General features: G+C 38.4%; 1 protein-coding gene and 2 long non-coding RNA genes across 4 annotated transcripts in view; 1 reads left to right on the top strand and 2 right to left on the bottom strand.

Annotated features, from left to right (window-relative positions):
• iqsec3a (IQ motif and Sec7 domain ArfGEF 3a) overlaps positions 1–21659 on the top strand; it is a 98864-nt gene that overhangs the window by 68855 nt on the left and 8350 nt on the right. For both annotated transcript variants that reach the window (XM_023952352.2, XM_023952353.2), the window contains exons 6-10: positions 1158–1280; positions 5720–5886; positions 17138–17277; positions 19868–19993; positions 21199–21298. In XM_023952352.2, coding sequence (XP_023808120.1) covers positions 1158–1280; positions 5720–5886; positions 17138–17277; positions 19868–19993; positions 21199–21298 — 656 coding nt within the window. The remainder of the gene's footprint in view (positions 1–1157; positions 1281–5719; positions 5887–17137; positions 17278–19867; positions 19994–21198; positions 21299–21659) is intronic.
• On the bottom strand, positions 7252–7660 carry LOC105358530 (uncharacterized). Its single transcript, XR_912148.4, has 2 exons — positions 7492–7660; positions 7252–7309 (listed from the first exon to the last, which is right to left on the bottom strand). It is a non-coding gene; the product is annotated as an uncharacterized LOC105358530 (long non-coding RNA).
• On the bottom strand, positions 14345–15124 carry LOC105358672 (uncharacterized). Its single transcript, XR_013653834.1, has 2 exons — positions 15002–15124; positions 14345–14819 (listed from the first exon to the last, which is right to left on the bottom strand). It is a non-coding gene; the product is annotated as an uncharacterized LOC105358672 (long non-coding RNA).

Raw genomic sequence — 21659 nt, forward strand, 5'->3', positions numbered from 1 at the left:
CTTTCTGTACAACAAACAGAAAAGATCAGAGTCAAAGGCAGTCTTGCACAGCTTTCTTTTGTATGTTTTAATGAATTTGAGGGGGAATTTATCTCTTTAAACGAACCATCTCCATTACCAAAAGAAGAGTGATGGGGACACGAGCAGAGATTCATTTATTTGAGTTGAACCAGTGTGGATATATATGAAGTAAACTGCATAAAAGGCAAATGAAATCCTATAATTTCATATTTTGATCACCATTCCACTTTGTATTTTGACAGAATCTCTCACATCAAAGCAAAAAAAAAAAAAAAAAAAGCTTTGCAGACTGCTTCCAAAGTCACCTCTAACTTTAGGATTTATTTTACATCAACATTATCCATGAAGGATTCATCCCTATAACTCACAGGACAAGATCATATGCCTTTTTAATTAAAGTCATTAAGTCAGGGTTGCCAGGTACTAGAAAGATTTTCTGCTAAGAGGAAATGTGGGACTTTTTGGCAGCCGTGGTGCAAAACCGATAGCTTCGGTTTTATCGCTGGTGTTTGTGGGAGGCCAAAGCCTGCAGAAAACAGGGTGATGCTGGGAATAAAATACATAGAAGTGAGATTTATATATCTGGCTAAGCCCACTGCTGAAGGGGCTGTGTACATCAGGCCTGGATTTAGCCAGCCGCACTATGGGGCGCAAGTCTAGGTGTGCTGAGACTATGGAGTGTCATATACCTCTAAAGCCCATAAAATGCTTAGAAAACCAGCATATTAGTTTATCTGTCCATATAGATATATTTTCCTTTGATCCATTTGATATGTCTGTAAAGTTTTATGCTGAATGTTCTTCCTGACAGTACCGGGCTTTGGACAAACACAAGCAGTCCCTGGTTTGTGCCCTGTGGTTGCATTTATGTTTTCTTTTTTTTCCTTTTTGTGTCATTACATCCAGCCTTACTTTTTTTTTGTCTTTTATTCAATTTGTCTTTTATTTACTGTTATTTCTTTCATTAGTTTTGTTTTTTTGCAGGCCATTGTGTGTGTGTGTGTGGGTGGGGGGGGGGGGGGGGGGACTCACAGCATTTGGGGGATTTTGCCTTCCCCCTGCCCATCCCAATGTCAACCCTTGGTCTTTATATGCTGTCAGATTTATTATAACTTAATATTCTCTGTGCTCCACAGCTGTGTTGTGGATGAAATGGACTTCTCAGGGATGGAGCTGGACGAAGCACTTCGGAAATTTCAGGCTCACATTCGTGTACAAGGAGAGGCCCAGAAGGTGGAGCGTCTAATCGAGGCCTTTAGGTACTTCAAACTGATGCAAAACCACGATATGCAGCATAAGACGTCTTACATTTGATTTCAGTCTCATCTTCAAATCCTTACTTAAACGCAAACTGGTGAATGAAAATGTATTTTATTTTTTGGTTAATTGACAATTACAGTACAAGAGCTCGCCTGAAATATCTATTAAAATAGAAAGCTTTGGCTTGCTGACAAAAAAGGCAGCTGTTGACAGTTGAGTGACTGGATGTAAAGCAAAGTTTGGCATTTTCTTGATAAAACTGCAGCAAAAAAGAAACCTGTCAGTGAAAATTTTCAGAAACATGTTTGATTTAGCTGCATCAAAGCAGAAAAGCTAGATATGTCAACAGATTTTGCTAAATGAATCTGATTTATCAGAGTTTGAAATTGTACTTTGGCATTTGCAGGTTATTTTGTATTGTTTTTTTTTTTCTTAAATCACACTCACTATACACCAGATCCCTAAAATGTCCACATTAGTAGAAAACAAAACAAGCCCATTAGCTGTCACATTTTTGTTTCTCAGCCCAGTTATTTTTTCTACATTTTTTTCCACCTACCTTCTGAAAGTGGAGGCTTTAAAATAAAACAGTCTGTGGTGATGCTGTGAAAATGTGTCACTACCACCTGTCAGAATTGTCACAGTGCCCAAAATAGAGGCCGAGTTGCATTGTCACAGACAGACTTGGCATTGGCGATGTTTGGGTATCAGGCTCGCTCTGCATGTTTTCAAGAGTGAGATGGGAGGAATGTGAACTCAGACTGAAGAAAAGGAGGGGAAATAAAAAAAGAGAGAGGATGGTTTATAAATAACCATCGTTGCATAACCTACACTTGCTTTCTGTGCTTGCCTCCTCTGCTCAAAGGCTTTGAAATGCCTCCAAACAGATACACAAATGCATGCAGGGAAAGGGAGAAATCTCCACAGATAGTGTGGGGAGGATTAGAAAAAAAAAAAGAAAAGGGTAGAGAAAAACGAAAGGCAGGGAGCTGCTTCTGTTTCTTCTGTGACACTGTTCTAATAAATGGACAAACATGAAGCAGGTCCAAATGATGCAGACAGATCAAGTTTTTATTTCTAATCAAGATGTGATTAAACAACATGTCAGTGTTCCACTCGTATTTACAAATCGGTAGAAATTCTAATGAAAAAAAAAAGATTTAAACCATTTTATAAGATATTTTTAAAATTAAATATATATATTTTACCGTAATCATTTTTTTCACTTCTCAGTTAGAAGGCATTATTTTGGATCCTAAAAAACAAACGTGTGAAACATTGATTACCTTTGATAACCAAACTAAACGATTTACAGCTTGGTTATTTTTAAACTAATGCATTTAAATAAAAGAACATGAGATTTCTTTAAGCTTGTGTAAAAGAAAACTCTAAAGCTATGTACATGCAAGGCATTTTTGAAACGCGTTTAGCCCATGGTGTTCACACTGGACAAGCAGGGAGGGGCTTCTTTCGCTACGGTTTTGTAACGCACTACCGCCACCTACAGTTGGAAGAGGCTTGATGCAAAATGTTGAAGCGGTGAAAATCTTGTATATCTTGCTCCAGTCTTTCACAGCTTCATTCTGATATATGAAGAACTTTGGCACAGACCGCAATACTAATTTGTCCTCCATGCAATTTTCCCTTTTTAAACTTTAACACCGAATAAAGTATCTGATAAAAAAGACGCATTTCCAAAATTGATGTAAAATAGCAAAATTAAAAATACTACAAACATTTTTTGTGGTTTAGCAGCAGGATTTAAGTTTTGAATTTAGTTTTAACAATGGAACAAAGAAACATCACTTATTTGAATGTTTCGTAACTAACCGAAACGTGGCGTGTTGGTGTTCTATTTTATTTTTATTCTGTTTCATTACAAAATTCAAGTACAGTATTCCTAGTACCTGCAACCTGTACCACTCAAAGAGCCAAATGGATCAGTTTCCCACAGAAATGCATCGCCAAAATATGGCAATGGTTCATTTGGCAATACTTGTATTGATTCAAAATGCTGTCATTATTTATTTTAATTTATGAGCTTTAAGTTTCCTTTGATCTTTTGTCCAATTTACACAACCTTGAATAGATTTTTTCCATCTGTCAAACACCCAGAGTTAAGATGAGTGACATGATGGAAACAAATTCACTTTGATGCAGACTACTTTATAATTTTTTTTTTTAATCCAGTAAAACCAATAAAGTATATTAATTTTATGGATGAGAACTATTTTTTGTTAGGAAGCAGCTGTTAGTTTGTTGTGTGTCTGGAATCATCATAATCGGTGAGTCTAAGCCCCGCCCCCACCTCTCTACCTGTTCGCACCTCTGCAGCTTCAAGTTGTGTGCAACCCCCCCCCTCCAGCGTGTTCTACACAAACAGCGCAACATACGGTCATCATAGCAGATAGTTGACAGGATAGTAGTGGCTTCCTAATGCAAATTTAATTCATTTTACGCGGAAATGGGTAATTTTAGCCTAGGGAAAAAATGGCTTTTTTGGGGGGGGGGGGTGTTCTTATATCCCCTATTTTACTTTATCCCCTTTTTTTAGAAGAACTTTCCATCTCATAACAGACTGCAATTGGTCTGCGTTCACAGCTACAGACACGCCCCCTCCACGCGTTCACACTGCTTTCTTCCTCCTGCCAGTTCGCTCTACCTGACGGTGTTAAAGGCATCACGACAATTTTAGAACATGATATTTATTTTACAAAACCACACAGAGCTGCAGCACAGGCATGAAATAGCCGCATGCGGCTCCGGAGCCGCTGGTTGCCTACCCCTGTCCTAGTGTAACCGACAAACCTGTCAGAACATTTTTCTTCAAACAAATCAAATACTACAACAGTTTAGTTATGTCTTTTTTCTCCATGATCAATTTTTAAACGATTTGCACTTCCGTTAATTAAAAGGGACGCCGTCCACATGTCACTCCCAAATCGGAGTCCCTGACTGTTTAAAGTTCCACCTGGTTCAACTTGCAACACGCGTTTGTATGGAGAGCCCAAAAATGTGAGTAAAAACTTGCGTAGCTACACTTGAATGCAAGATTTTTGAATGGAAAAGCCTGAAACGCATATTTACAGAGTTCAGATTCATTGGAAGTGGCCGCCTGCTTGAGCATTGCCGAGGGCGGTGTGAACGTAGCTTAAGTGGGAACCTATTAAATGCCAGTCATAAGACTTAAAAACATACAGAACTTCATGTATCTTTAATCTGTCCAACAGGGATATTGGAATTCAATCCAATGGCTCAGTGGGTCTGCAGATCATTACACACACCCAATGCTATAACAATGAATGATTGTAGCTAGCAGTTCTAATGCAAGTGAAAAGCTTGCAGGCTCTACACTGACTTCATTTCCTTTGGACAAAACCTTTTGGAATGTTTTTTATGCACTGTGTAAACCTCCCTGGATTTGCTTGGTATTTTATGACATTGTGGTGAGCTGCAGAAAAAAGTGCTTTCTGTGAAATCAACTGATCCAGGTTTAGTCAGACTCAATAAAAAATTCAATAAGAACAAATTCCTTGGCCACAGCAAGTATACTAACCCTCAAAATCCTGAGAAATGTGTATTTGGCACTTATCATATCCACATATGTGGAAGTGATAAGTTAAATGCCTTCTCCAAGAATTAACCTTGTATGGACTAACAACAGTCTGTAATGCACAACACCAAGTTATACATCAGAAAAGTCAAACCTTATACTCTATTTGGGATGCACAACAAAATTAATAAATAATCAATACCACTTGTAAAACGGGAGACAAAAAAAACTGTTGAATTAAAATCTGATTACATTTCATGATGTATATATTTTAGAGGCTATGTTTGATGTGGCTTCAAATGCAGGTATATTTAAAAAACAAATAATTACAATCAAATAATAACAAGGCTATTTCAATTACATTGAATAAAATAATGTCAGAAACACAAAAGATTTTTAATGTACCTGGTTTAGTTGTTTAGGTTTAAACCTGTTTTAGAAATTACTTGTTAACTAGGTTCTTGTTAAGATATGCGTTTGTTATTCTGGAAAATTCATATTTCCAAGTGTTGAATCCAGTACTTTAATTGTAAACAGTAAATCTGTCCAAACCTCACCTGCTGTACTATTCAGTTTTTCAGGGACAGAGGTTACGGCAAACACTAGCTGAGTTAAAGCTGAAACTCTCATTTTAATAACATGTAATTTTTATGAGCATTGCTTTGTGTCTTCAAGGTCATTTTTTTCTTTTATCATAATCCAGCCTCTCCTATTTTTAACACAAACTCCCAAGGCCCCTCTCTTTATGTATTCCTTACAGCCTCATTTCACTCATATTTTACCTTCCAGTCATAAGGATCCTTTTATTTTAAATGTTTTAGCATTTTCTGAGAATTGACCATTTTCTCCGCTTGCTCCGCTCCGCTTCTCGACTTGTATCCACAGCCAGCGTTACTGCATGTGTAACCCCGACGTGGTGCAGCAGTTTCACAACCCCGACACCATCTTCATCCTGGCCTTCGCCATTATTCTGCTCAACACCGACATGTACAGCCCAAACATCAAGCCCGATCGCAAGATGCTGTTAGAGGACTTCATACGCAATCTTCGAGGTATGTCATTGAAGGCTAATAACTCAAATGACTTTTGTGTTTTTGACATGTTCTTGTTGCATTTTTCTAATGGAGTTCATATAAGGAAAATTATGAAAATAGCATCTCTGAATATTTCTTTATTCAAAATAGTTTGAAAAAGAGCATATTTGTTACATACAAAATATGCGGGGTGGACCACAAGCTCCCAGCTCCACTTTATTCCAATTCATCCACTTGTAGAAAAATGTCCTCATCTGAGCTGACATTAGGCTCAAAACTGTAAGATTGGATGGCTCCAATACTGCTCGCCATTTTTGTTGGAGCGGTAATATTAGCCTGGGGTGTCAGGGACTGTTTTGGAGTTTCTAATGTCAGGATAAACACACAAACAACAAGCAGCACCTCTAAATATTAAACCAAAAATGTTCTGCCCTGAGTGTAGATCTGTATTTGACGCCGACATATCCACATAAAAGCAAAGTCAAGGAGGAAATGTTTGTCTCCCAGCAGTCACTGTGAAGGTCAAATGCTTCATTTCATGTTTTAAAATGAAATAAATTCTGACACTTATGACAGATCTTTGCAAAATAAAATACAAGTACAGTACAACAGTGAAAAAATGATGTAGAACAAACTTGAAATAAAAGCTTTCTGTCAAACCTATTTCAGGTGCTTCTTCCTCTAGAATGAAGGGTTCTTGAGCCATTTCTTTCAAAACTGATTCGGTTTAGGGTGCAGAATTCTATCATAATGGATTATAAATAAATAAATAAATAAATAAATAAATATGCATCAAACCACTTCAGCTCCAATATAACCATAATTTAGCATCTTCGAGAAAACAAAAAACATAAGTGATTTTGTTTTTCATATCTGGAAACATATTTAGGGGTTAACATTTGATATTTTTTGCAGTCAATATGTTTAGCAGAAAATAGATGGAAGGAAAATATGATTAAGTTTTGTTATTTCTTTTTTTTAATTTCTTCTAATCCTTGAACTAATTAAAAAGAAAAATAGAAAAAGGAATGTGAACAAATTAATGGCAGAAAATGGCCTTCCGGATATTTAAACACAAAAAATCTCAAAAGGACTGTCAACACAGGATATTCCTGGAAAAACATAAACCACAAACATATGAGAAAAACAACAATAGAAATTGGGGTTTACAGTCAAAATGTAACTCCATGCTTTTTCTACAATTAAAAGGAATTATTTGGGTGAAATCATTTTTCGTCCAGGTCACAAGTATTATTTTGAAGTAACACTACTACAAGTACTATTGGCTGCTCTACCAAACTCTTCCTCAGATAACCTCTAGCTGTGTAGCATTCCAGCCGGACTTGATTCAGACGATGGACTCAATGATAGTAACTGATGGACTATGATGGGGTATTCCAACCCATTTATTTACTCCACAGTCATAGTCACACCGTAAGAGCTGAAGAAAAGCATAAAAACAAACTTACAATAATTCCTTTTTGATATACATTCATTCTTTACCTCAGCTAGTAGCGTTAGATTGTTGAATAACTTCAAACAGAAACATATTTTGTTATTTTACATGAAACAAATTGAAAATAATCACAAAATGTATACAGTAAACATAACCAAAAATCGTACCTGTTCGCCTTCCAGCTAGATGCCAAAAACAAATTACAGCTTTACACAGTTATCTGTCCGTCTTTTTTGTCTGTTTCCTTTGTTGCCGTAGCATCAGCTGTTAACCGTTTTTTTGTTTCTGTTGAACTGACACGCTTCACAGAAAAAGCGGAAGTGGAACCTTCACAATAAAAGTCTTCCAAACAAAATACACTTCACAAACATTTACACTGTTTTTTATCATTTGCTTTTACATCTTCAAAATATTTCTTTTGAAATTAAAGGCATCTTCAATAAAAGGAAATGTTAAACAATAATAAGAAAACAATTAAAATGGGTCTTTTACACTCCCACCAAATCATTTGGTGTTGTTTTTTCCTTTTTTTTTTTAATAACAGGTTGATAACTACGGTGGCCCAGAAGGGTCACAACACAACACATTAACTTTACACACAACACATTAACTTTACACACAACACATTAACTTTACACACAACACATTAACTTAACACACAACACATTAACTTTACACACAACACATTAACTTAACACACAACACATTAACTTAACACACAACACATTAACTTTACACACAACACATTAACTTTACACACAACACATTAACTTTACACACAACACATTAACTTAACACACAACACATTAACTTAACACACAACACATTAACTTTACACACAACACATTAACTTTACACACAACACATTAACTTTACACACAACACATTAACTTTACACACAACACATTAAATCACAACACAACACATTAACTCACAACACAACGCAATAACTCACAACACAACACATTAACTCACAACACAACACATTAACTCACAACACAACACATTAACTCACAACACAACACAATAACTCACAACACATTAACTCACAACACAACACAATAACTCACAACGGAAGTAAAGCTGCAATGGAACTGCTTTTATTCTGAAATTTCCACTGGGCTGAGCGGCTAACTGCCTAACAGAAAGTAACGTCACAGTGAGCTGTGGAGGGAGCATGATTTTCTACAAGAGAAGCTAGCAGCAGCGTTGCCAGATTGGGCGGTTTTGGGTGTAAATTTGCGGTCAAAAATGCATAATTTGGGCGGTTTTAAGGTCGGTTCAGCGGGTTTTTTCCCACTCATGAATATATAATAGCGGCCTACATTAGGCCGTGTGGCTTTTGGAGTTCTACTGAAGCTCCGTGAACGGCAGAGCTTAATGGACCGGGCTCTGTCATCTAACCTGTTGTTGGGGGAGTGCAACGCCCCGCCTCTTAGAAATTGTGTTCATTAAAGCCTGACAGTGCGATCTCTCCACATTTGTCGTGTCAAGTGTTGGGGACCGCATGCGTGTGTGAGAGGAAGAGGAAGAGGGAGCGGAAGAAAGGAGAGGAGCGCGTGCAGGGACTGGGAGGGTGTGTGGGTGGGTGGGGGGTGTTGGGGACCGAGTGAGTGTGAGAGGAGGGGGCTGAAGAAGGAGAGGAGCGGAGCACGTGCAGCGACAGAGAGGGGTGTGAGTGCATTGTGTAGCTTCTCTTGTAGAGGAAACATGCTCCCTCCACAGCTCACTGTGACCTTACTTTCTTTTAGGCAGTTAGCCACTCAGCCCAGTGGAAATTTCAGAATAAAAGCACTTCCATTGCAGCTTTACTTCCGTTGTGAGTTAATGTGTTGTGAGTTATTGTGTTGTGTTGTGAGTTATTGTGTTGTGTTGTGAGTTATTGTGTTGTGTTGTGAGTTAATGTGTTGTGTTGTGAGTTAATGTGTTGTGTTGTGAGTAAATGTGTTGTGTTGTGAGTTATTGTGTTGTGTTGTGAGTTAATGTGTTGTGTTGTGAGTTAATGTGTTGTGTGTAAAGTTAATGTGTTGTGTGTAAAGTTAATGAGTTGTGTGTTAAGTTAATGTGTTGTGTGTAAAGTTAATGAGTTATGTGTTAAGTTAATGTGTTGTGTGTAAAGTTAATGTGTTGTGTTGTGACCCTTCTGGGCCACCGTAGATAACCATAGAGGGAACAAACACAAATGATTTCCAAACAAAATGACCAATGACCAGAAACATGTTACTTAAAGTACGCTTAAGAACTGTAAAGAAAGTGTACCTTGTAGCAATTTAGTCACTTTCAAGCAATAAAACCAGTTTCTGAACAGGGCGTTCAAGCACTAACTGCTTGTTAATACGTTCACCCTTCTTGCTAAGTTTTCTGTCACCCAAACATATCTTCACTCTTCTAACACACCCATCTTTATCTGTTGTGGTTTCTAAAACTCTACCCAACCTCCACTCAGTTCTAGGCAGGTCATCATCTTTTATCATCACTATATCTCTGATCTGCAGATTTCTTTTTGGAGTGTGCCAGCATTGTCTGATGGCGATATTGGACAAATATTCCTTGCGCCAACGACTCCAGAACTGTTCTGCTAGGTACTGTACATGACGCCATCTCTTTCTAGCGTAAATGTCTTCTTTGACAAACTTGCCGGGGGGAGGAAGAGCTGGAGTAGACTTCAAGGTAAGTATGTGGTTAGGGGTGAGTGGCTCCAGACTGTTTGGATCATTGAGGTTCTCAACAGTGAGAGGACGACTGTTAACTATTGACATTGCCTCATAAAGGAATGTTCGAAGTGAAGCGTCATTGAGATTTCCAGGAGAGAGAGAGAGAGTCGAGTTGAGGATACTCCTAACCGTTCTAATCTGACGTTCCCATACTCCGCCGGCATGGCTTGAACCTGGAGCATTCATAAGAAAGTCACACTGATTTTCAGCTAGAAAGGTTGTTAGTTTGTCTCCATCAATTTCTTTGAGAGCTTCCTTCAACTCATTTCTGGCTCCCAAGAAGTTACTGCCTTGATCAGATGTGATTTGACGCACCATCCCACGTATGGCAATAAAGCAACGCAGTCCATTTATGAAGCAATCTGTTGACGGATCCTCCAGCATTTCAATGTGAATGGCTCTTGAGGAGAAGCAAGTGAAGAGAAGGCCATATCTTTTCCTTGTGTTCCGTCCTTGTTTTGTGTAGAAGGGTCCGAAGCAGTCCATTCCACAGTATGTGAAGGGTGGAGATACAGAAACCCGCTCCAAAGGAAGATCAGCCATCCTTTGTTCTTCTGTGCTTCCACGGAGTTTGCGACATGTCACACATTGACGAAGATATGAAGCCACAACCCGACCAATTCCTGATATCCAGTAACCCTTTGTCCTAATTGCATTAATGGTCATGCCTTTACCTTGATGTTTGACCCTTTCATGTGCTTGTGAGATAATCATCCTAGTGATATGATGTCCTTTAGGAATGATTGCAGGGTGTTTGACCTCATGAGGAAGATTAGCTTCTCTGAGTCGTCCTCCCACCTTAATTACACCATCACTGTCCAAGAAGGCATTGAGACGGTGTAGTTTGTTATGAAGTGGTAGCTGAGAGCCTTTCTTCAGTAGCTTCAGTTCCTCAGAATATGTTTGTCTCTGTAGGTCTTTGATTATGAGACGCTCTGCATGTTCTCTTTCTTTCACAGTTGAGAGACCAATGGACTTGTCTTTATTTATCCGTCGAAGGATACGTGCCACTGCGCACACGGCGCGAGACCAACATGAGATCCTTGAAAGCCGATCTATGAGACAATCAGGCTCTGTGGTTTCTGTGCTTAAAGCCTGAGCTACTTTCACTTCTGGGTCTCCCACTGCATCACCCTTTCTGATGACCTCTTCCATAAAATTGACATACTGTTCCTTGTACCTTTCGTCTCTTGACAGCTTCCTCTTGAGATGGCTGAGACGTATGACAGCAAGCTGTTTATTATCTGGTAAGATTGGTCTCTCCTTAAAGGGAAGCGACATCTCGTAATGACCTTGGTTGTTTTTATAAATGGAGTTCTTGAGTTTATCCAGAAACAGAATATCTTCCTGGGACACTGTTTTTTCATCTTCCTTGCCATCTCTGAAGTCAGATTCCAGAATTCGAATAGCATCTGCAGGAGTGACTGGTGGGAGCTCCTTGACAATAATTTTAAAACAATGTCTTCCTGTATTTGGAGTGTCGAGGCAGGGTGAAGAGCATCCCACTATGCTCCATCCTAGGTCAGTTTGAACCGCATATGGCTCTTCATTTCCTCCTGGTATAACATCTCTTGGTGCCATTGCTCTTGCGCAGTTGTATCCTATTAGAAGACCAACTTCACAATCCTGCAGTGGCGGAATTTCATCCACAATTTTAGAAAGATGATTCCATTTGCTGGCTGTTTCATTTGTTGGAATATGGGCACGATTCACTGGTATACAATCTTTGGTATACACATGAGGGAGGTTGATATAGGAAGAGGAGAAGTAGCCTCGCACACGAAGTCCTGAGACCCTTTGACTTTTCACCGTCATGTCGCGTCCAACCATAGTTGTTAATCTCAGCTTTACTGGACAGGACTTTGCCTTTAAAGCGTTGCTTACATCCTGGTCGACAAATGTTGTGTCGCTTTGTGTGTCCAGTAGAGCATAAACCAGTTTCTCAGTTTCTCCATCAATCGTTGACACCCATACAGGCACAATCATTGATGTATTGTTGGACTGTCCTGTTGCTACTGACATTGAAGTTGCAGCAGTTTCTGTTTGAACAGTAGTTGTTGGGGTAGCATCTTCTGGAGTTGCTACCCTCTCCTTCCTCACATAGTTTTCATCATGCAAACACGTAGGATGTTTACCCTTACAAATGTCACATGAATGTCTGTGTCGACAGTCTTTTGCATTATGACCAGGTTTGGTACAGCCATAGCAGAGTTTATGTTCTTTAATGAATCCTCTTCGCTCATCCAGGGTTTTTTCAATGAACTTGGGACATCCATGTAGTCTGTGCTGTAGATCTTGACAGAAACTACAAGGAACCTTTTCCTTTCCTTTAGCTGTCCTCTGCCTTTCAATGTCAGCCTCAGATTGAATACTCATAACATTTGCCCTGTTTGTTTTAGTTTCTCTTTTGTTTTGTTTTGCAGCATTAGATTCTGTGCTGTGGAGGGCAAATGCTGAGGTGATCGGATTGCAAGCAATTTCTGCCTCCATTGCAACAAATGCGGCAAAATCTTTGAAGCTGGGAAACTCTTTGGTCCTTTTCATGTGTTCTGTGGCTTTCCTGTTCCACTGAGTTGCTGTCCATTCTGGTAGTTTCTGAATTAGCCTTCTATTCTCTTCACAATCGTTCAAAATTTACATGCGACATTGCATCTTGACAGGCGTTTAAGAAATCTGAAAATTCTCTTAGGGCTAATGCATCTCGTGGTAGGATTTTGGGCCAATCTGCTAGCTTGTCTCTGAAGGCTCTCTGTGTGGTGAAGGGTTGTCCATATCTGTCATTCAGCTTGTTCCATGCATCCCTGTAAGCCTCGTTGTCATTTCTATAGAAAGTTCCTTCTAGTGTTTTACGGGCCGGGCCACCAACATACTTTCTTAGATAAAACAGCTTGTCCGCTGAAGAGATGGGCTTTGAATCAATGAGGGACATAAATGAAGTTTTCCACTCAATGAACCTGATAGGGTCACCATTAAAAACAGATGGCTCTGGGACTGGAAGTCTATTTAGTGCCATGCTGTCCTGTAAGGCTTGTGCGAGGGATAATACATTCATATCAGGTGATGGTATATTTACAACAGGATTCTGATTGCCAGTGACAGGGAGGCTGTGTTTATTTCGTTCAGAATTGTTATATGAATGTATGCTACCTTCCTGCGAAACACTTTGGTTGTAGACATGCAGCCTAGCTCGAGCAGCCTTCAGATCCTTTTCTGCTTGGATACGTTCTAGTCTGCGCTTTTCTACTTGTATTTGTCTGTGTTGCTCTTCTATTATTTCTCTTTGTTTCTCTTCCTCCATGAGCACTTCAAACTCAGCTTCCCTTGCTGCGAGCTCTGCAGCAGCGTCCACCTGTTTAACCATTAAGGTGGTCCCTTCTTGACTGTGAACTGACCTTGTCACTCTGGAGACAGTGGATCCATATATGGAACGTGCATATCTGCTTTTCAGTAGTTCCTTAAGACGTTGTTGCACTTGCTGTGCATCATAATCTCCGTAGATGCCTGTCATTCTCTCGTAGCTGACTTTCAAAATATCTGCTGTAACTGCTTCACAACTATCAACGTGGCGTCTTAGTTCTGGTGCTGGTGTGATGGATTTCCGTAGTTCGATGTAAGCGTTTAATACGTCTTCTTTTTCCCTTTCCAAAGAATCCATCAGATCCGCCAGCTCACTTTCACTGATGTTCAGCTTCAGCTGCTCTCTTGACCTGCGGGCTTGAGCCTTCCATTTTTCGTATGATGAAATTAGTTTTCTTTCCTTCTTTCTTGCTTCCTCCTTTTGCAGTTCAAGCATTTTTGGAGTTAGGGTCTTTTGTCGGGTTGAGCGTCGGACACCTTCTTTAAGTTCACTTTGTAAGCTATTTACTATTTCTTCCTTGCTTTGAATTTCCTTTTCTAAATGTTCTCTCTCAGTTGTCTCTGAGGTGTCTTCAAGAGCAAATTTCAGCCTTTCAATTTTGCAGTGTAGGTTATCTATTTGTTTCTGTAACTCTATTTGTAAATTGTGATTTTCTGTGTCCTCCATATTAAACTATACTAAATAAAAGTTGTTTCAGTATTGCTCTTAGACTACCCAAATGGAAATAAGTTATTGTTTAGAATATATGCATAGATAACACAAATAACTTGAATGTAGCTCACAGTAAAATATATAATTCAGTCAACATGAACTGCCTTTTTAAATCACAGACTTTGAACATAAGTCGTTTTTTTTTTTTTTTTTTTTTTTTTTTTTTTAAACAAAATCAATATACGATATAAACTGTTCACACATCAAACTGAACAATTTTTTTTTTTTTTAAATAAATTAAATAACAGTCCGTTGCTCAAATGTAATCTTTGTTGTTCATTTAGTGAGACAAATGTTCTTTAAAGTTGATGTTGTTTCCTTCTTTAACCAGTTCTGATTGGAGCAGTCACTTTTCCTGATGAAGCTTGGCCTTTTCTTTCTCAAGTTCAATAAAATGTTCCATACCTTGTCTGACCGTCACATCAACTGTTAAGTCAGCTGCGAGATGATTGTCTTGTGGACCCGTAGAATGGTGCTGAGTTGCCTGATGAAGTGTGATCTTCAACGCCAAACGATTAGCAGCACAGCCCCTTGCTTGTCCTCATGACTCCGTGGTGCAGCGTGACCGTGGGATGATGTAGGTGTCAGCTCTTACTGTAGCATTCCAGCCGGACTTGATTCAGACGATGGACTCAATGATAGTAACTGATGGACTATGATGGGGTATTCCAACCCATTTATTTACTCCACAGTCATAGTCACACCGTAAGAGCTGAAGAAAAGCATAAAAACAAACTTACAATAATTCCTTTTTGATATACATTCATTCTTTACCTCAGCTAGTAGCGTTAGATTGTTGAATAACTTCAAACAGAAACATATTTTGTTATTTTACATGAAACAAATAGAAAATAATCACAAAATGTATACAGTAAACATAACCAAAAATCGTACCTGTTCGCCTTCCAGCTAGATGCCAAAAACAAATTACAGCTTTACACAGTTATCTGTCCGTCTTTTTTGTCTGTTTCCTTTGTTGCCGTAGCATCAGCTGTTAACCGTTTTTTTGTTTCTGTTGATCTGACACGCTTCACAGAAAAAGCGGAAGTGGAACCTTCACAATAAAAGTCTTCCAAACAAAATACACTTCACAAACATTTACACTGTTTTTTATCATTTGCTTTTACATCTTCAACATATTTCTTTTGAAATTAAAGGCATCTTCAATAAAAGGAAATGTTAAACAATAATAAGAAAACAATTAAAATGGGTCTTTTACAAGCTGCACTTCTGATTTCAGCGTTGAGAAACACGGCTGTGATTCCTTAGATAAATCTGCAGTTGGCCAACAGGTTTTGGGTCTGCATTCCATCAGACCTGCCTGCATAAATTTAGAGGGAAAAAAAAGGAAATTACATTTCTTGTCTTGCGGGTTTTGCTTTACATCTTCCCAGACAGGAAACTGCTACAGATCTTGTCTTCAATATGCAGACAGATGGTCATTTGCCGAACATTGAGGAGCGTCACACTTCTGTTCTCCCTTTACGTGATCAATCAGGGCCTGTTCAGGTCGATGCAGAACAAATTTAATAGATTCAGTCAGTTCGTCACAATTGAATTAAGTTAAAGAGAAAAAAAAGGGGCACCTTATGTAAACTAAAATTTGCCACTCCCTTCTTGGTTCTTAATTTTTTTCTCCGCTTGCTTTCTTTGTTTCTTATATTTATTGTACTTTTATCTTTTGCTTTTTCTGTCTATTTATCCATGGAAACTTATGTACATTACACGTGTGAATAACCCTGAATTTTTTATTATATCTTCATGAAGGATCACATTTAAATTGGTTGTTACACCATTTCACTGATTTCTGCAGTAGAAGCCCCTATTTTTTTAAAGGGCAGTCCAAAATAGCAAACCACATGGCACATTCATAGGTTTAGTGTGGACAATCCGAAACGTATATACACGTTTCATTTAACTATTATAGTTTTTTGTCAATGCCATTAGTTGTTTTGCTGCTTAACAGTAGATGTATTTTTTGGTACCTACAGTATTTTAATGCGTCGGCTCACCAGGACCGAAGCCTGAAATTATAACCAATAAATTGAGACAGATGTTTATCAGCAAGATAGAGTTTGGTGTGTGAGGGTGAAAGTATGGAATGGCATTTTGTTACAGAATCTAATCTTTTGATCTTCTAATCTTTGTCTGCATTGAGATTGCCTCCAATCACAGAGCAGTTTAAAGATGCTACTCTGTGGATATACAATAATAAGCCAAACATTTTGTCTTTGCTACAGTTTGATCTTACAGGTCTGCCTCTATAAATGGAAACTGTACTAGAATTGCTGCTAGAATTTGCTCTTCATCACACCTTTTTGTGTTTTGAATGGATTCAGAAACCTATGTTGTTTGGATATCATGTCATAAAGCAGGCAATTGACTTTTATTAAAGATTATGTTGAACCAGTTTCAGACCTAATACCTCATTCCCTGACACAAACAAAAAGGAATGAGCTGGGAATTCCTGATTTGTCTAAAGAAAGAGCAAGGGAGAACAAATATACATCCTGCGACAGAGGTGCTACCTCTTAATCTGACACTTGGCACACATGTCCCTGTGGTCATCTCTTCTTCTCCCCTCACTGCATAATGTGCAGTGATGTCCTAGTGCTGTCCCAGGGTGCCTCCCTGACAATGCTGTCACTTTTGGCTCTGTTATTCTCCCTGGACACATCCTGCACCATTGAAAACTCAATGCACCACAGCTGTAGGAAGGACAGCCTTTCAGCCTATAATGGCATGCAGCTTCATCACAGCATCAAACTGCCCTTGACTTTGAACTGAATTACATTTTAGACAAAATATCTTCCAACAAAAATGCATCATCTCCATCATCTCAACCTTTCCATTTGCAAAATAGCAGTGTTTCAAATTGCTTTCAGTCGCAACCCTGCAAGATGCAGATAAGCAGAAAGAGTCCTCCTTTCACCATTTGAAGTATTCACTTTTGAACTCAACTTTAGCGATTTTCTCTTCCAGAAGGATCCGACTTTGTGTGTGTGTATAACCTTTATGTTTCTATTGAAGGTGTGGATGACGGAGCAGACATCCCTAGAGACATGGTGGTGGGCATCTATGAAAGAATACAACTAAGAGAGCTGCGCTCCAATGAAGACCACGTCACCTACGTCTCCAAAGTTGAGCAGTCCATTGTGGGCATGAAAACAGTAAGGGGCATCCTCATTGATGTATACAATAAAAAAAAATAATGCATTGACAGCTCAGATCAAAGCTTAAATTACAATAGTGGATTGAAAAAAAAATTAAAGAAATGTTTGAAAGGTACTTTGCAAGAACTGTTGAATGGAAATGAAATATATATTTTTTAATAGCAGTAAAAATTGATGACCAGGCCTTGATTGTTCACATACAAAACCTAGGACACAGAAGTGACCCCAGTATCAAGCTCTGGGGTACTCCAGCAGGTAAAAATTATTGAAGTGGTATTTTTTGGAAGTTTTAGTGCTTCAGAAATTTTATTTGCAATAATTAATTATTTGAAAAAACACGTCCAAAAACATGCTTCATAGGTTAATTAGTTACTCTAAAGTGTCCCAAGGTGTGAATGTGAGTGTGCATGGGACTGGTGTGTGATTCGTGTGCCCTGCGATAGACTGCCGACCTGTTGAGGATTTCCCTTGCCTTCGCCCACAATTGGCGGGGATAGGCTCCGGCAACCTCGTGACCGCGAAAGGGAAAAGACGGTTTTAGAAGATGAATGAATAGTTACTTGAAAGGGTTATATCTCACCAAGTGTTCATTAAAGATTGGAAGACGAAAGAAGACCTATTTTATATCTGCAGATATCTCTCTTGAAACTTTCAAGTCTGTTTTAATAAAACAATACTTTCTGGCAACCCTTACTATGCCTTAATGATAAAAAGAAAATAGTATTTTATTGGTGTAACTAAATACACCTTTGCAAAAGTAAAAAGCTTAAAAAAGTAGACAGTTACGAAATCCTATTAGGCATATAATTACATCTTCTGATTTATTTTCAGTCTGTAATTTTAGCTTCTTCTTCCACTTTCGGCTTCTCCCATCAGGGGTCGCCACAGCGAACAAGTCGCATGGTAAATTTGGCAATGTTTTACGCCGGATGCCCTTCCTGACGCAACCTTCTCTAACCGGGCTTGGAACCGGCACAGAGGTAGAGAAGGGAACAGGGAGCAGCCCGGAGTCGAACCCGGGTTTCACGGACGGAAGGCGCCGCAAACCAGCACGAGCTAAACTGGCTCCCAGTCTGTAATTTTAGCTGATATTTAAAAAAAAAAAAGTTCTGTTTAAAAACTATTGCCAAAATGTGTAACTCTTTTCCCCTTACTCAAATATTTGCTTCTTTCTTTGATTAAATTTATCAACCTGGTTAAATCCTTCTAATAAAATCTAACACTGGCTACAAAAACCAGCAGACAACCAAAACTTGTAGATACAGCTCATGCATGCATCAAATCTGACCATCGTTAATACTCTAAAAAAAAAAAAAAAAAAAAAAAAAAAATTCACTGCAACATTTTACATGTTTAAAATTTCTGTCCTTTATGCTCGACTTTTTTCCCTTCCCTTTCCTTTGTGTTTATAGGGTTTTCAAAGTGATAGATGAGTGGGCACAAGATGACAGAAAGCATGTCATTATGGCCAAACGATGATAGATTGTTGTGACAGGAAGTGTGCCAATGGGAGCTTTTCGCCACGAAAAGAAGGAGAAGACAATGTTTCTGTCCTGCTAATGGATTGCACTCTGTGTCTTGAGGGCTTAAAAAAATCAATTTTCCTCTTAAAAATGTTTAATAAAACACTAACATTATAAACCTTTGGTAATGTTTTGAGGTAGCTTTATATCAACAAATGTTTTCCATATTTTGGGATGGATGATTAGCTTTACTGGTGAATGTTTCTTGAACTGCATTGATATCCTCCCTGGACCACTTGTTTATTATTCTTAGAAATGGGTCATACGGATTTCATGCTAATGATCTCCTTCGGTGTTTCTGACATTACTTGAATAAAGGTCTTAGCAAAAGTCTGCATGCCCTGCAGCAGTGAGACGTAGGCAAGTAGAAGAAAGAGATGGAGGCTTACAGAAGAAAAGGGGAACTGTTAGAAGCTGCAAAATTTTGGATTTCACATTTCATGACTGCAATAGAGTTTCACAGTCTGCTGGATGAGTAAAGCAAAAGACAAGATTGTGAAAAGGATGAGAACGTTATCGGATAACTCTCCAAAGGCATTTTTTGCTGTGTAATCTCCTTAAAGTTGGAAAGGCATGCAAGTTCAAGAGGTAAAGACAGGATCGTATGAGAAAACAGTACAGTATAAAATAAATACTTGCCTCTCACACCTTTGCTAATCTTTTTTTTTTATGTGTAGGCATCTGTGACTGTTAAATGCAACACGATTTCACAACCACTCATGTTTTGTATGATGGTTTTGTGTGCAGAGTGCCCATTTTAGCTCACTGGATACTGGAGGCAATTACGATGAGCCTCTCTGCTGGAGCTACACTAATCCAGCAGCAGGCGTCGAATAACCCATTAAGACCTACAACAGCATTACAAAAACCTTTCAATCCCCCCCCCAAAAAAATAAAAATACACGTTAAATCTAAGAGAACATAGAAAATATCTATGCCAATACAATAATGACATCTTTAACCACTTTCTGTAAAGCAGCAAACTTTGCCATATAAAGTGGTGACAGGTTAATATTCTTCTAACAACCTTTATTCCATTTACTGGGGTGTTTTCTCCTGTGCAGGTCCTCTCTGTTCCTCACAGAAGACTAGTATGCTGCAGTCGACTCTTTGAAGTGACAGATGTCAACAAGGCTCAAAAACAGGCTGCACATCAGAGAGAAGTCTTCCTATTCAATGATCTTCTTGTGGTGAGTTTAGTTTTTCCATAACTTGTACTTTTTTAGTTCAACAAATGCTGTTGGGATGCATGTTTATTTTCTTAGTTTGAACAGATTCACACTCCGTTATGTACGTTTTTCATATTTCTATATGTGCAAAACGGATCAGTTCATGCAGAGAATGTCTGGTTTAGCTTTGGAAGAAAAAGTAGTGGAATAGCCAAATTTCCCTAAAACTTTCTAATTTTAGATCCAACTCAAACCAAGAAAAAAACTCCCACATGATTCTGGCACCTTCACCATGCATTAATTGCAAAGTGGGTTGTTTGACCATTCCCAATAATTAAAATGTTGGACAAGTTAATTGTTAAATCTGCAAAAAACTTAAGTAAAGAAATATTTGTACCTGCTGTACAGCTCAAAAGTGAATTATTGTGTAGTAAGTTCTTTCTGCACAATAGTGTACTTCCACTTTGTACCACACCTCAAAGCCCCTCTTGTCATATTGTCTGTAACATATCCCTGTTCAACAATTGTAATAAACAAAGTCTACCAAACAATGTGCAGTACACATGTAATCAAAAGGTCAAAACAGCAAGAAAGAGCTGCTTTTACCTCCAGTGATAAAGCTGCTTTTCCTTTGGAATAATCATTTTAATAAAACAGAATAGAGACATAAAATTAAGCATATCTAATATGCACATTGGGAGTCACATATGGCTCATTTGTTCGTAGTTTTTACTTATAATATTTGGTGGAAAGCATCGTCGTTTCCACCAGGGAGATGTTTCACTTTGAAGCCCTGACAGCAGGGCAGGAATGAGTTTAAAAAGGTTTGCGATTAAACTGAGTAAAGTCTTTTTGTCAGAATCTAGACTCTGTTCCAGCAGTGTGAGCTTTTCAACTGATGTTTTAAGTGACAATGTTGTATTGTTTAGACAAACCTTGTCTAAAAAAAACACAAAAAACAAAATAAAAAAGGGCCAGCAAAAGGTTCTGGATAACATTAAACCCTCTAACCAGGTCACTGAGGGAAAAGGCTGCGCTAATATTTCCTGACACTAGCTTGCCTGCTGTTTTTATGCACATTATATCACTGCTGCTAAAATATTAAACTTTTTTAAAAACACATTACTATAACAAGCTGATTTTTAAATGTATAGTAAATGTGAGATTTTCTTCTTGGGTTTTCTGAGTGACCTTAAATCGTTGTCTTATTTGTTGGATGCCTGCAGATCCTAAAACTTTGTCCAAAGAAGAAGAGTTCAGCAGCCTACACTTTTTGCAAAGCCATGGGTCTACTTGGGATGCAGTTTCACCTGTTTGAAAATGAATGTAAGTCACTGTTTCCACCATCAGGCTATGCATTCAGATGAAAAAAAAACCTTTTAGGACTTCAACAACTGATTGTCTTATTTTCATCTGTAAGTTATAAAAAATAAATTAATTAATTTATTGTGATCTAAGACAGACAACAAAAGGGACCACTTAAAAAAAAATCTACACAAGGCCTCAGTTTAAAACCTAAAGAATTTAAAACCATGATAATCTGCGGTCTTATTTCTGAAATGTATTCTGTTTTGTTGGTCTGTGTGTTCAGTCAGTCATTCTGTTTGCGTTTGTGCAAACCTCTTGTGTTTTTCAGTTAATTTTGTTTGGTAATAGGGCTCTATTGTGAACTGCTGCTCCACTTTGT

The sequence above is a fragment of the Oryzias latipes genome, chromosome 23 (assembly GCF_053564925.1).
Source record: "Oryzias latipes strain Hd-rR chromosome 23, Olatipes_Hd-rR_3.1".
Classification (NCBI taxonomy): Eukaryota; Metazoa; Chordata; class Actinopteri; order Beloniformes; family Adrianichthyidae; genus Oryzias; species Oryzias latipes.